This window comes from Lepidothrix coronata, unplaced genomic scaffold (assembly GCF_001604755.1).
Source record: "Lepidothrix coronata isolate B3197 unplaced genomic scaffold, Lepidothrix_coronata-1.0 Scaffold9, whole genome shotgun sequence".
Taxonomy (NCBI): Eukaryota; Metazoa; Chordata; class Aves; order Passeriformes; family Pipridae; genus Lepidothrix; species Lepidothrix coronata.
The window spans coordinates 9,650,814-9,666,460 of record NW_016690189.1 but is presented as its reverse complement, the minus strand read 5'-3'; the positions used below and the strand labels follow the sequence as shown (position 1 = coordinate 9,666,460).

The following is a 15,647-nucleotide window of genomic DNA, read 5'->3' as shown; positions in this document are numbered from 1 at the left end:
AAGTTTGAAAGAGCTGAAAATAAAGAACTCACCTTTAGTTTTGTAACTTTTAATCACTGTGTGAAATTTTTTTATTTACTTGTTTCCTGTTTGTTTTTCTGTCTCCTTCTTTGCTTTGGAAGGATTTAATGATTACTTTGAATGAAGGAAAACATGCCCAAGAGAATACCGTTGTGTAAAATGAGATTATCTAAGCAGCAATGAAGTATGGTTTTTATCAGTGGTTGAAATTACTCTTCAAATAACAGAATTCTTTACTAGTTGATTTACGAAGCAATAAATACAAAAATATCGTTGTCTAGATTCATTGTCTTTTTACTTCTAAGATTTCTTATTTGCATTTTTTTAAAAGCATAAAATAGTGGATGTTGTGAGGATAAATAGACAGCTATTTTAGAAACAAATATGTAAAATCCAAATAAAATGCTCTATGGTTCATATTTTAGGTGCTTTTTGTTCAATATGGAAAGATGACTGAACTGCGATGACCTTGAATTTAACTTCAAAAGAAAAATGCTCAACTGAATCAGTTGTATGGTATAGATGTTGCTAGCTGTTGTCTTTGTAATTCCCATAGATGTTAATGCCATAGACAGCTGTATCTTGAGCTGTAAATTTCAGCAAATTTTCAGTATTGTGTATTTCATAGAATCATAGAACCACAACTGGGTTGGAAGGGACCTTGAAGATCATCCAGTTCCAACGCCCCTGCCATGGGCAGGGACACCTTCCACTAGACCAAATTTCTCAGAGCCCCCCTCCAACTTAGCCTTGAACACTTCCATGGATGGGGCATCCACTACTTCTCTGTGCAATGGACAGGTAAACTGATAAAGACATTATAAAAAAATCTACCTAATTTCTGTTTGAATAGAAAGGTAGAATTTTTTCATGAATGTTACAGAAGCTAACATTTAGGAACTGAAGTCATGTCATGTGGATTATACCTACATGCTGCTTCAGCATATGGAATTAAGGAAGCTGCTTCTATATTCAGTATTAATGATCCAAACTAAAACCATAAATACTACATCAAGAGGAGGACAGATGTTCTTAATTAATTTACTGTTTTTCACACTCAGTATTGTGAACTAGAGGCTCTACATTGAAAAGGTTGTATGAAAACTAAAGTTTAATATCTAACATTTAAATTTTTGAGCTCCTAGAAAAAAGCTGTTCTTAGAGTTTGGGGTGCTCTTCTGTTTTTATTGTTTGAGGGGGAGTGTTGGCAAAAATATAGATACGTGTACCTAATGTTCAGGGATTAAAGTCTCATAATCTTCCCTGGTGTTTGTCCAGAAGTTTATATCCTCTGTGCAAAGTTAAGAGGCAGTGGCACACTGGTAGATGGCAGTACCAGCAGAAGGGGTGTTGTCAATGAGAAGAAGCTTGGCTGCCCAGTGGGAGTCATGAAGCCAGAGCTGCGACTGTAAAGCTGCACCTCCACAAGCCAGTCAGTGCAGTTATAACCTTGACAAACTGAAGGCCCTCGGTCTGTCCTCCCTAGCAGGAGCCCAGCTCCTGGTCTGCTTGATCAAAATCGGTTGAGAACAGCTGCCTAAGGAAAAGATGGCTATCATGTGAAGGAGGAATGAGAGAGAAGCATACCTCTGTGATTAGACTTTTCTCATCAGAGAAGTGGAAAGCATGGCTCTGTGTGGAGCAGGAGGTGGAGGTGTATGGGACCTACAGCACCCACCCTAGCACAGGAAGAGGCTTTGCTTCTCACCCTGACACAGACAGGAGAGGACAGTCTGCAGGCTTGCTGTGGTCCTGGGTCAGTCGCCTCCTTCCCTGGGTGTGCTGGCCATGGCATGCACCTTCTTGTGAAACCTCACTGGGGGCACTGACTTGGAGCGTGGTGTTGCTGCTCATGCCTGTCATGCAGTGCCTGCCTGCGATAGAGCCAGTCCAAAGAGGGTGGTGATTTTCCAGAAATTTTCATGTGAAGTATTTTCAGGAGAAGCAAAAGAAATATACCAATGCAAAACATGTGACTCCTCTAAAAAGAAGTGGTATTTTGAGTTTCTGCTTCTCTAAAAGAAGTACAAATTTCACTCTCCATCTCTCAAGATCTTGTTTTTAAAGGAGGATTTGCAGTTATTCCTTCTGATAAGGCAAGCTTTCTCCAGAGCCTTGGGAACATTCAGGGAAGCAGCATCTATTTAGATGGCACAACTGCTCTCCCCTGGTCCTAAAACTTTTGGAGGTACAGTTACAAAAGTGACCAGACCCCATTGATCCAAGTTTCATTTGTTTCTTTCAGCTGTTGCACCTTAAAAGTTTGTTTGCCATAACAAGACTGATTTTTCTGGGATTTAATCCAAAATTATCCTCATTTCTGGAGCTAGACTAAATTATAGTTAGCGAGTTAGATTATGCGCATCAGGGGAGTGGGGTTTGCTGCTGTTTCTCTCTCTCCCTCCTTGTGCCTCACTGGAGCTGCAGCACTGGGAGATGGGAACAATTTTCTGAGGCTGGGTCCTGTGGTGAGACACAGAGGAGGAGGCAGCGGGGGAATAAGCCCAGAGGTTGCGTTCAGCAGCTCCTCTTCTCCCTGTGGACCATCACTGCCATGTGGAAGTGTGAGAGGGCAACCTTGCTGAGGAGAGGTGGAAAAGGCAGCAGAAGATCAGGAGTCACCAACAACCTCTACTCAGACTAGCGCAGGGCTGAATAAACCATTGGTACCTACCTTTTCCTAACCAGAGCCACGCCCTGGTGTTTTCTAGACTTCTGTTTGTTGTTGTCACTCTCTCCTGGACTCCCTTCTTACACTGCAGTGGCTAAAACTGGATGCCACCCCATGTGAGACCTCACTGGTGGCTGCCCCATATAACCACTTTTATTGAATACCTGGGTTTTTTTATTTAGGAGAGGGAAATTCAGCAAAGGGCCACCAAGATGGTCGGGAGCTGAAGCAGTTGCCCTCCCAGGAGAGGCTGGACAACCAGGGCTGGCTGGAGAAGAGGTGGCTTTGGGTACTGAAACTGAAAGTGGAGAGACGCTGACTGGATGCCAAGAGAAATTTCCTCCCAATGCAGACAGGCAAGCAGGGGAACAAGTTGCTCACAGAGTCTGCCCAGTCTCTGTCCTCGATGGTTTTCAAGACTTGACTGGATGAAGCCCCGAGCAATCTGGTCCCATCTCACAGCTGCTCCTGCCTTGAGCTGGAGTTGGAATGGAGATTTCCTGAGCTCCCTTACAGTGTGAATTATCTTGTGATTTATTTCCTTTTTCTTTTTAAAGACTGACTTTATCTAATTTGAGGTATACTGAAACTTTCAGATCTTTTTTGTCCTGTTGCAACCTAAATCACTCTGCTAATTTGTTTGCTATTTTATATCTGTGTGTAATCTTACGTAATTTTATCTGACTTTCTGTAGTTCATTAGATCCATTTTCAGTTCTTACCACATTCTGAAAAGTCCCTCACTTCTGGATCCTCCTTAGCCTTGGCACTCCTCCAGGCCACAGCATGGAGCAGGTCCTTGCAGATTGCCTTGGCATATTCCAGTCCATTTGTGCTTAAATACCAATAATTATTCTCAAAAGGTGAATTTCAACTTCTTGTGCAACCACTGCATTTGATTCAGGCTAAGTTTGTGTATGGGAGTTGTTCATATGTTGTTGCATCAGTGTCCAAGTCTTGCAGTACTTCTCCTTGATGCCGCTGATTTAATTGGCTAGTTTTCCAACAAAGAAGAAAATTTGATCTGAGATGATTCATACTGAGGAACCTCATTATAAACATCTTGAATTTTTCTTGGCTCATAGAAGCTGTCTTGGTAACACATGGCAGGCAATATTACACTTTTTCTTTGTTATTCTCGATAATGGATGCATAGATGTAAATATACGCGCACGCATACATATATTTCTGACTGTTTGTTTCAGATGGCCAGGAGTAATGGCAGAAGGTCATGAGAATTGGGGGATGGTGACTGAATTCTGAAACAGTTTCTAGTCACTTGCTTGTCCCTGCAGTTGGGCTGCGTATAAGTTTCTGAGTCTTCCTTCTAACACATCTTAAATATTCTTTTAGCCCTTCTTTGGTCCTTTCAGTATTTTCTATGACTTTCAAGGATAATTGCTCCTAATTTAGGTAAATCCTTGACATCTCCTAAAGTGCCATCGAGTGAAATTCACTGAGCTGTAATGAATACTTCTGGACTCCTTCCATGCAGCTCCTGTTCCTCCTCTCCTTAGAAAGCATATAATTTCTATGAACAATCTTATGGTTTCTTTCTTTCTTGAGATTACCAACCAAGTTTTCCTCGTCTATGGGGAGGAAGCCTAAAGTTCTCCTTGGATAACTCTATTCACTTTGTGAGACTTTCTCCCTTCCTTTGCCCATCCTGCCTGTCAGAGTCATGTCCCGCCATGACCAGATGGGGAAATCTCTTATGCATGGGACACCACAAAAATGGTATGATGGCAGAGTCTTGTTGTGATTTCACTTGTAAACATTTATCTTTTGAGAAGTATTAAGATAATGGCATGTTCGATACTAATCAGACAATAGCAGATGCTATTTCTTTGCTCATCTTTACCATATTACTTAGGAAAATATTCTTTGTTAAACTCTTTTTCACATAACCTTTGTGTCAGTGGTATTAGGTGCCCAAGTGTATTTGTGTTTGTTGTGGTAGAAATGTATGCACAGATTGAATTTTTTACCTGTTTTTTGAGAGCATATGTTTTGGGAGCTGAAAATTGTGAGTGTTTGAAGCCTAATCTCCATTATTCCTCCTACTGCCGAATTTCTGGCCTCAGATACTCACTTAACCTTTTTCCTTTCCTTGGTTCTTTCTTCTTCAGCACAGGGATATGTAACTTTGAGTACTTCTCCTGGGGATTTCATAATTCATTAAAAATTTTAAGCACTTTGAAGATATAAAATATGTATGTAGTAAATGCTAAATATTTTTACAATGGTGCAAGGAAAAGGTTGATTTCTGAATTTGAATTTGTTACCATCCATAAAATTAATGTTCCTTCTGTACTGCATTACAGTACCTCAGTCACTCAAACAATAATGAGTGCAAAACAGAGTCATGAGTTTTGCACTGCTGCCCTTCAGACTGGGCATTCATACACTCATGGGAAATTCTGTTTCTGCTGGTTGTTCGATTTATTGTTGATTTAATAAATCAAGTCACCGGTATTTAAAGATGATTTAGCTTAAGCCTAGATCCTCAAAACCTTTAGTTCTGGGGGTAGGTCTGTCTGATGGGGGTAGTTCATTTGCACAGTTCTTGAAGCAGAGACCTGGACCCAAAACTTGTCTCTCATATGCGAGTGCTTCCAAACATCTTGGGCACTCTTCTTTCCCTAAAGAATTAATTAGAAGGACTTCCTGCCATTTATAAAAGGGGTTGAAGACAGCCTGCCTTCTGCAGCTGTTTTAACCTGTGAAAGAGAAAGGTGAAATACATAGGTGTGAGTCCCCTCAGTCAGAGAAGGGCATGAAATCAAGAGTTCCCAGTTCCTGGGGAAAGTGCCCTAACCTCTGTGTCTTCATCTAGGAGAAGATGAGCTGGGGAGGGAGAGGCAGGATGGGTACTATTGGCACGTGTAAAAAAAATTTATTGTCTGCCCTCTTTTTAAATGGGGCAACTTAAAGGCTGTGTCCACACTTACTACAGTGTTGTGTTACCTGTCCCTGAGTTAGCACCCAAGCAGCCGACAGATGTCCCCGATGTATTTATAGCTTTAGGTGCCACAGCACGGCAGGACTGCTATGGCAGCTCTGCTGGGAGACCCCCGCACGCCGCTGCTGCTCCAGCTCACGGCTGATCTGGCTGAGGCCCCACACCAATCCTTAAAGGCAAGGCCTTGAGAGGGGCAGGATTTAAGGACACACTTTTGTCTTAGGAATATCAAGATGGTGAGAAGCAGCTGCACAATGTGATGGCATCATGGCAACTCCATGCCAGTGCTGGGAAGAAATAAAACATCTGCCAACATACAGTACCCTGCTGCCTTACCTTGCTGCTTTCAGGACCTCAGTGAGTGTGTCCAAATAGCACTGCAATAAGTCTTCTTGATTACCAGATGCCTGAGTATGCTTCATCTGGCATGGAAATGCCTTCTCTTTACTCTTCTCTTGAAAAGCGGAGGCACAAGCTTCTGCCATGGATTCCTATTCAGGAATCTTCTCGTTCCTAGGCAAACAAAGGTAGGCATCCCATCAATGAGCATGGCCAGAGCATCCAGAAGTCAGTTTGCTTGACATACACAAAAAAATGTCATTAGTACCAACTAGTGCACTGTTCTAATGATGGCACAGCAGAAGTAGCTGCAGCAGTGTTTGCTGGTGACCTTGCACTGAGACTATTTGTTCATCACGTGGAGGAGGACTGTTTTGTAGCAAGTTGCAGAAGATGGGGAAGAAGACTGAGCAAAAATCGAAGTTTTTATTATCTAATGCTATCAAAATGTAGAGCCCTGCACCTCACAAAGGAGAAGCAAATAACTTCAAAAGCAAGATGAGGGAGGTGAAATTAACCAGATACATGAAAGTTTAAGAATTACTAAAGCTGGAGGAAGGGATTTGTGCTCATGCATTTCAGATCATGAAGGAAATAAGGGACTATTAACAACATTAGGCAGCCACCAGTCTGTCTGGCAGTGCTTTGTAGTCAGTCCAGAGGATGCCAGGCTTCCCTGGCCGTAACCGGAAGTGATAACCTAGTCTGTCACCAGCCAGGCAGCCAGCTTGCCGGCTACAAAAGGTAAGAGCAAGAGCCATGTTTTAAGAGTTGCACTTTTTTGGGTTGTTTTGAGCATTGGTGCTAGATTCCTGCTGCCGCTGCTGACAAGAACCAGCAATGCACATTCCTGCTGTTGTTAAATTACTTATATATTAATTGCTATCTATTCTGGATACTGCAGTTGCATTTTTCATGTCTGTTGATTGCTTTTTGTTGCTGCCTGCTGAAGATAGAGTGGGCAGATTCTATGTCTGATGCTTTGTTTTAGTTGCCTGGCTACTGTAAAATGTTATCTTAGCGTTTGCTGAGGTGCCACAGATGCTTTCTCGATGAGTGTCCAAACAAGGAAATATATAAAAGATGCTGGTTGAATGCCGTGCTTGCCTGTTGCTTTTGCTAGAGATGCTACAGTATGCTGACTTTGCTTTGCTATTACAGACTCTGTACAATAATGTAGAAGGTAGACTGAAACCTTTCATTTATGCTTTGGGGTCATGGTCAATACCAAAGATAATATTATCTGTATCTTTGAATGCAAAGGACTTGTTGTTGGAAGGAGATGGTGGGCAGCTGCTTCACTTGATTGCAATGCATTCTTTTCTAGTAATTGTTACAGAGAAAACATATTTTTTCTGTTGATTGTCTTGCCAGATTTTTCCCTTCCTCTACCTGTGAAAGTCTCCAACAGAGAGAGATTTAAGTCTCAAAACTTAATCAGGATGTTGACTTCAAACTTCTTCTCTGCCAAAACCTGAAAGTAACCAGTATTTCTTCTGCTCTCTGTGTTTTCTGTTAATGCCTGCATAACTTTATCTCACAAGCATTTCTGACTAAATTGTTTTCTTGTACTCACAGTCTGAAACCTCTTCTAGAGTCTCTGAATAAGCTATGCGTCTTTCCAGCCAGTCCAAAAATATTTTGTCAGCAAATAAATAAAATTACATTTAACAGCTATTTTACTTCCTTCTTTAATATTATTGCAAACCTTTTCTTAATTATTCTTGACTTTTGGCAGTTGCAGTGCATTAATATTTACAAGATGAGATACAGTTTTCTGTTTATATTAGCAGTCTTCGGTCTGTGAGATCTGGACCAACCAGAATGCAGGATATCCTTTCTCATCGATTCATCAGGTTCATAATGTAAGATACAGTAATAAATGGCTATGTTGTCATTCTTTGGGTGTACAGTCTGTTGCCTTGGTGTTATCTACAGGTGTCATGTCGCTGAAATGGTAACAAAAGTTCGTAACTTGTCTGCCCTCCTTGGGGATTATGTGTGCGCACATCCGTGTGTCGTGCCATGTGGTTAGCGTATGTTGGCTGTATGGTGTACATACATACAGGACGTGGGGGCATTGCCAGCAGCAGTCTCGCTCAGGGGGAGCTTTGACTTCTGTTCTGATGTTTTCGTTCACTCACTTTTCCAAAACGGGAAACCGTGTAAACAGCTCGGTTTGCACAGTTTCACCCCCACAGTGTGTTGTGCTGCCCTTTCTGTGTCAGCCCATAGGCTTTGCCCAGCTGAGGTACACCCTGTGTTTACAGAGTCACCTTTGGGGGAATTAGAGGTAATGCTGATGGTGCCGTGAGTTTTTATCACTTCTGTGACAGTCACAAAGGCTGTGCATGGGATCCTGGTGATCCATATTGCAGTGTGGTAAGGATGACAGCCTGTTGTTCAGCAGAGTATTTCAGAGGAGCTGTAGATTTCTCCTGATTTTTGCCATGCCTCCTTGGAACATTTCTGCCAAAGAGGGAACGTTTTGGCTACCAAGCTTTAGAAGTTTTTAAAATCTAAGTACACCATAAACCTGTTCCCATTATTTCAAGCACCAAAAATATAAGGAGCTTAAAAAATTCCTCTTGGTCTAGGAATTAAAACATAAGGAAACAATGAGGATTTGACTGGTCTGCAGAGCATTTAAAATTTTTACAGGGAGAAAATTATTAATTTTTCAGCCAGAAGTGTTGTATCCATGCGTGCTCCAATTTGTTGTTGTCATGGTGACTAATGCATGTTACCATAACCAGGCATGAAAAAAACAGGTGAAAAGTTATAAGATATGGTTCTTGTTAAAAATAACTACATTCAAACCACTCAAACTCAGACTTTTTTGTTTTTTTCTTCCTTGAAGCATGGAGGGGTTTTAACTTGACATTTTTATAAAAAGACGAGGGAGGTGTTAGATTTTTATAAAATTGTATTGAGGTTACTTCTTATCTGTGACTACCTCTGTATCCAGGTGCCTTCAATATGAGTCAAATATGCTTCTCAGAAAATGGGATGAGATAGGAAAATGTGCAACGACTGTAAAAAACCAAAAATATTTAATAGTTGTGATCTGCCTCTGTAGCTCATTTGACATCAAGCATCTGACCCTTTTGTAAAGCACATCTGCTGATTTTCAGGGTTAGAAAGCACTGCAAGAGCACAAGATATTGGTCTTTAAGGTTGTCCCTGTAAAAGGATTGAATCCTTACCACTCTGGCACCTGACTTGAGACCATTTTCTGATTATAAATTCTTTATCTGCAAATGTGGAGCAAAAAATATTCTTTTTCAAGTTGGGAGAGGCCAAAGAGAGGAAAGGTGCTGGTTAAGGGCACGGGGACATTAGAATACTAAAACACAAGCAATACAGCAAAAACCATGTGATAAATTGCACAGCTGCCTGATGAGCTGTAAAGTTAGATGAGGAATAAATTATCTCTTGCCTTTCTACTTCATCAGAGAGATAAAAATCTCCATCTGTATATTGTGTGATAAAAAATACATAAGCTTAAATGTTTGATTATTTCTTATAATTGCAAATTAAATATTCAAACCAGAAAATCCTTATCCTAGCATATCTATTTTTAAAATTTAAATCAAACATTATAGTTGGTCTTGCATGGCAATTTCTGAACATTTCTGTACTGCTTGAAAGTGTATTAGGTGAAGGACCTGAATCGTAATACATCACCCATGAATTGTTCCACATCAATTCCTTGGAGTTAGGACTACTAGTAATTTATATTTTTCTATCCCAGACTTGAGCCTTGTTGTTTCAAGTCTTCTCTAGGTCGAAGATGGTTCTATTTTGTATTTTGCCTGAAGTCAACTGCCATCATGATATCCTAAATCTCAGAATTTCAGAATCTGACTAGACTCAGTCAACTGAGGAGCTCCCTTTCTTTCTGTTGAGGTTTTTAGACACAGTTTTTTTAATGTATTCAGCTGTCTAAATCTTGTTTAAAGGCTTTTCTTCCCTGAAAAAAAAAAATCTATACCTGTGATGTTTAATTTTATGCAAGTTTTCTTAGTAGCTGCTCCCTCTACAAGACATGCTGAAATACATGAAAGCTCTCCAGGTGCAGTGGTCTGTCAGGAACAGCAGAAATACTGTATCCCTGCATTCCTCTAACCTCAACTCTATTGCCTGTTTAGAACATCCTAGAGAAAAATATGGAAAACTTGGCAATTCGGTTTTGTCTAATTTAAAAGTAGTGGGTACTAGGATGATTATAGAGCAATTAATGGATACAAACAAGTGGTCTCCACACAGTCCCTCTCCAAGTGTCTCATACACTAGTTTTAGTAGCCTAGTTGAAGATTATTTCTCATTTCCTCGTGATTATTTTTCCTTTATAAAATTGAACCAAAACAAGAGGTTATCACCGTTCCTCTTTTGCTGCCCTTTTATTTACAGACAGAAGAAATGCATTTCTCCATGCTTTCCATACTATCTGTGCAAAAGGGAGACAAACTGTAGAATTATGTACTCATTTTATTCCTTACTTACTCCTTACTCCCTGCTTAATTTGTCCATACTGTCCCTTGTAGGGAAGCCACCTGCTGAGCAGTGCAACAGGAGGGTTTGGAGCACTACCCCCGGTCACTTGTTCAGTAGAACATGGCACAGCCATCCCCGTGCTTCCTTAGTGAAGAGACCAGTGGTCAAAAGATGTACTTTTGTAGCTTTTCTGTACTAAATTTACTCGTGTTCCATCATAGTAGCCTTTTGCTAAATGGATAGGATCTATCTCCCAAGCAGAATATACCACCTAAAGAGTCTTTCTGCTGTGCCTTTTGCAAACAGACACATCTATCTGGTATTGGCCTTATTAGCCACCAGCGTACTTGTAAATGTGGATACAGCCTTTCCCAAATCTTCGTTTGTGAAGCCTAGCCATGATGACCTCCCAAGCTCTGCTTCCTTACACAGAACATGCAGGAGTGTATCTTTATTAGGGGGGGAAAAAAGGACTATTTCAAGTGGTCTGTTAGCTGTGACCTTGAACAATTCATAAGAGACAGCTGAGCACGCTGTGAGGATTTGTGATGGGTGCAATCCATCTTCTCTTGTTGTCAGACTCCACTAATAACAAGGATGCAGATCCTTGCCCATTGTAATATGATGGAAACCTTATTTTATAAGGAGAACTGCTTCTTAAAGAAATCAACCTCCCACTTCAGATTAAATATGATAGAAGGTTTTTGTACATGGCGAAAAATTGGAGCAATTGCTTCTGCTGCTTTCTTTTCAAAATCTAAGGCTGAAGTCATACCCATGGCATATAGGCAACTTAACTGGGCAAGACAGAAATTACACTACTGTGTAATTGGTAGGTGTGCTAATGGTGTCAACAGTAACTAGGTTCGACTTGCTTGACGTTACCATATTGGCAGGGTAATGTTGATGTTTCTAGATTTATCTATTGCTTTTCATTGCAGAGCTGTGCAAATGCGTGTCATTTTGTTATTTTGTGACACATGAAAATGATGTACTTGTTTTGTTTACTCTGTCCTGATTTAATTAGTAAGATGTGATAGTTTGCCGGACTTTGAATGTCTTCGGTAAGATTTTTTTCGTGTGTTTTTGATGCATAACTTCTTTTTGCTATAAAAGTCTGAGCTTCCAGCCATATTCTGTGTGAAATACTGATGACAATTCCTTGCCATCTTCAACACATATTTTAACAATGGATAGAAAATATGCAGAGATAAGTGCAGGTAAAGAAAGTAGTAGTGTAACCCAAATTGAAATAATCATATAGGAAAGGATTAAATAGTTTGAGAGAAAATGAGCAGGGGAAGAAGGAAAATCAGGAAGGAGAAATGTGGTTGCAAAAAGACAGATTGGGAAGAAGAGGGCAATTCAGAGGCAGTCCAGACAGGACAAAATAGGATAAAAGTGGGACTGGTAGCAGAGGGAAGAGGGGTTGGGAAGAGGAGAAGGAGTCCATTCACGGGTCATTTTCAGTTAAAGTGAGCTGATGCTTTGGCAGCATCCCTGGTGTTGAGGATGTGGGCACATGTGAACGAAAAGTAGGAGAGATCACAGTTAAAAGCTAAATAGTCTCAGAATAATAATTATTTTTTGCATGGGCCTGCAAGGTAGAAGGAGCCCCTAAGGGCCTGGAGGTCAGTCCAGGTCCAATAAAGCCATGACTAAAAACACACAATGGCAGGTGAGACCCAGACCAGCACTACCAGGCTGGGGACATACCTGTACTGACGCCTGCATTGGCTCTATTGGAAGGGAGAAGAGTGTGCTGCAAAGGGATTTGGCAGCAAACTGCAGTCTTACCTGTGTTCTCTGAGGGCTTTGAGGAAAGAGAGGAGATGACAGCTCAGGAAGGCAATCGCCTGTATCAGTGAGAATCATGAATGTGGAAGGGCAATGTTACTACCTCCACAATGAGGCATCAAGAGGTGGTGATCAAAGTAATATTCATAAAGAGATTAAAGAATGCCTCATATTTTTGAAGAACATATAATAAGTCTTCAAAGCAAAGTCTCAGTTATTTAGCCATCTAGGAAAGTTAATTATCAGTTATATGTGCCGGATAATGGAAGACTTATTAACTGTGCAGAAAAGCTTGTAAAACACATAGCAGAATTTGTGAAAGGCATTTTCGTGCATATCATGATTTTTTTCAAGTGCTCTCATCCTCATATATGTATTGTAAACACTTATTTTTAAGGAACATTTCCGGTGCCTAATGATTTTATTCTCAAAGCAAATAGATTTAATTAAAGCCTCATTAAACACTACAGTAGATGATTTTGGATTATAAATTAAATCATGAAAAATATTGTAGCAGTTGTGTTCCCTTATTTTAGTAACATGGCTCTATGCGTAGAAAATAAATTCTTGTTAATTGAGCACAACAGTGGAGGTCTATTTTGGAGCTAATTTGCCTGCACATACTCTAATATCTTGAACAACTGTGATTTTCAGACAGGAGACTGGGGAGAGCCTTCGATTACCTTGCGACCTCCAAATGAAGCCACAGCATCAACGCCTGTACAATATTGGCAACATCATCCAGAGAAACTCATCTTCCAGTCATGTGATTATAAAGCATTTGTAAGTGTTGATAAATTTTAGTGGTTTGACTTGGGGTAGATGTGTTAATCTTGGATTTTGATAGGCTGTTGTGTTTTACTTCCATTTATAATATTTTTCCAGTCACTTTTAGTGAGACAGGCCACTTTTTCTGAAAAACTCTAATTGTAATAAATGAGAAACAAGGATGCACAGTACTTTTTGCTATGAATTTTGTGATATATTGCAGTCCATGTAGCAATAATGTTAGAGAATGGACACTATGAGTAAGTGGCAAAGTGTAGAAGTGAGAGCAAACACCCCTACTTCTCATCTGTCACAAATCCCTGTCTAGTAGTTATGGAAGAATAATAAAGCATAATATGGGATCCTCACGCCTACCTCAATGCTGTGTTCAGAGTAGTTAAATTAAGTGTTGCCTTGCCTGAATTTTATAGATTTGGTTTTGGGGAAGGGAGATAGGGAAGATGGAGATCGGGATCCTGAAGCAGTGTTTTCCATCTCTGGGACAAGAACACATTCAGACCCCTGCCATACTGTTGGCTGCTTGAAGTACCAGTAGCAGTCAGTTCCATCAGGGCAGGGCATGTTTATTTTTACACCCCTCTAGCTGCAGCTGATTACCACTTCCCATCCCTGGAGAAACAGAGTTTCCTTCTACAGCTAAAGACAATTAGTGTTTTATGTCTGTTTTAAATGCATGTGGAGGAGAGAAAGGTCTCCTGCAGCACAGAAAGTAATTTTTTTTTTTTAGTTAAAAACTGAAATCTTGAGTTCCCTGGATGGGAGGACTGGAGCTTCTGGGGATCTGAAGAGGTGCCTCAGCTCACCTCTTTAAATGCTAACATTTCCCCCTTGCCAGACCACTGTGCGTCCTCTTTGGAGGTGGCCCTAATGAAGTACGGCTGACTTACTGTACAAAGGAAAGGGGCTCAGTAGTTGCAGTGCCTTTAGCATAATAGCTAAGGGTTAACCCCTGGTCCAGGACATGGTGTTGAGATCCTCTTCACTTGAAGGGGCTAAGATCTCTAGTGCTTTTTAGGATAATGCTCTGTTTATCAAATACAGCTGTATTTTGGGGGAGAGTTGGAGGCTGCTGCACCTCTTTTAAAGCATATCTGGAAAGGTAGGAATTAGAGACTAAACACAGGTGAGACAGAGCCTGGCTCTCACTGAGCAAGGGCAGAAGGGGTGTTACAGGCCTGTCTCACTGGAGTACATCTGTATTGTCCATCAGACCTTCATTGGGTAGAAATTACCGTGAATGCAGTGACTGTCCTTGGACAGTAACTAGAACCTCTGCCTTCCTCAGCAAGTCAAGGTCAAAGACCAGCTCACCTACTATTCAAAACCTCCTTGCTCACCTCAAATTGAAAAGGAAGCTTCTAGTTCTTTAAATATTTTTCCTAGTTTTCAATAAAGTGAGCCTTTTATCTTATTGCATGATCCAGCGTGTCACCCTTGTAATAGATTGGAAGGCATATGGATCATTAAAGAAATGAAGTTGAAATGACCACGGATATCTAAGTTACTAGTGATTAAGGAAACACCTTCCTTTCCAAAGGACCATGCATCACTGCTTTGTTTCAGCTCGCTGAGCTGTATTGACCTGAGCCTTATAGAGTAAAACCCTGGCTTGTAAGTTATAATGGGTGCAGCTTTCACTGTATGCCACATCTCTCAGTTAAACTGTTGGATGTTCTCTGCATTGCTCCTGTGTGCTCTCAGTATTTGAGAAGGAACATTTCCAAAAGCACAGCAAGTCAAAGGGAAGCAATATTCCCTCCTAGAGTTTCAGATTTTTCTGACAACTAAATTGGACGGTACCTCTGTGATTTGTTTGTCTATTCCACAGTCCTTCCTGGGAAGCATTTCTGAATGCCTTCAGCTGAGACTTTTTGCTGCTGTGCATATGGGACAGGAGCTGCCCACCTCTTCTCTTTCTTCCTCTTGTTCTGTCGTGAGCTCAAAGCACTGTTTTTTTTTACCCTGGTGCCTGACAAACTGGTATCTTTCCAGGAAAAAATAATTTGTTGTACTGTAGTCCATAAAAAAAATAAGAAAATTTAAAAATATTGAAGAAATTAATTGCAACCTGCACAGGATGCCAAAAGTGTCAGACAGCAGGATCCAGAAAAGAATACAGTTCAACTCAATACACTTTTAATTTTCTAATTTTTGAGTTTGCTTTACATTTATTGTTTTTCTTCAAGGGCGATATCAAGCTGTCCCACCAAATTAATGCCCAAAGCCCTATTCACGTCACCATCGAGCCCCCAGCTGGACTCACAGCTGCTTGGTTTATGAATCTTTTACATCTGCAGTCCTCCAAGAATGCCCTTCATTCATTCCTTTCTGTATGTGCTTGTCTGGTAGTGTTGGTGTTGCTCACTGTTCCATCTATAATGCCCTATAAAGTGTTTCTCACTAATTGACATGTTGGCTACTGTCTACATTGAAATATTTATGCATTTTCTTGCAGGTCAGAGACTCCTGCAGTACACAGTGTGAAATGAAGGCTTTAAAGAAAATATCTCAGTTTAGGTCAGGAGACCGGAGAATTGAACCAGTACATTCTCTGTTCAGTTCCAGCTTGCGT

General features: G+C 40.7%; 2 protein-coding genes across 18 annotated transcripts in view; one reads left to right on the top strand and one right to left on the bottom strand.

Annotated features, from left to right (window-relative positions):
* ANKS1B (ankyrin repeat and sterile alpha motif domain containing 1B) overlaps positions 1–15,647 on the top strand; it is a 417,695-nt gene that overhangs the window by 377,780 nt on the left and 24,268 nt on the right. For 13 of the 16 annotated variants that reach the window (XR_001873050.1, XM_017804295.1, XM_017804294.1 and 10 more), the window contains 2 exons: positions 7,783–7,857; positions 12,941–13,069. Coding sequence is in view for 15 of the 16 variants with exons in the window: in XM_017804295.1 (XP_017659784.1) it covers positions 7,783–7,857; positions 12,941–13,069 (204 nt within the window). In the remaining variant the exon portion in view is untranslated. The remainder of the gene's footprint in view (positions 1–7,782; positions 7,858–12,940; positions 13,070–15,647) is intronic. The other 3 variants (XM_017804293.1, XM_017804307.1, XM_017804297.1) reach the window with 2 other exon arrangements.
* The window catches only part of APAF1 (apoptotic peptidase activating factor 1), an 81,053-nt gene continuing 70,670 nt past the window's right edge, over positions 5,265–15,647 (bottom strand). The window contains exon 31 of one of the 2 annotated variants that reach the window (XR_001873051.1): positions 5,265–6,229. The gene's annotated coding sequence lies outside the window, so the exon portion shown is untranslated. The remainder of the gene's footprint in view (positions 6,230–15,647) is intronic. The other variant, XR_001873053.1, reaches the window with a different exon arrangement.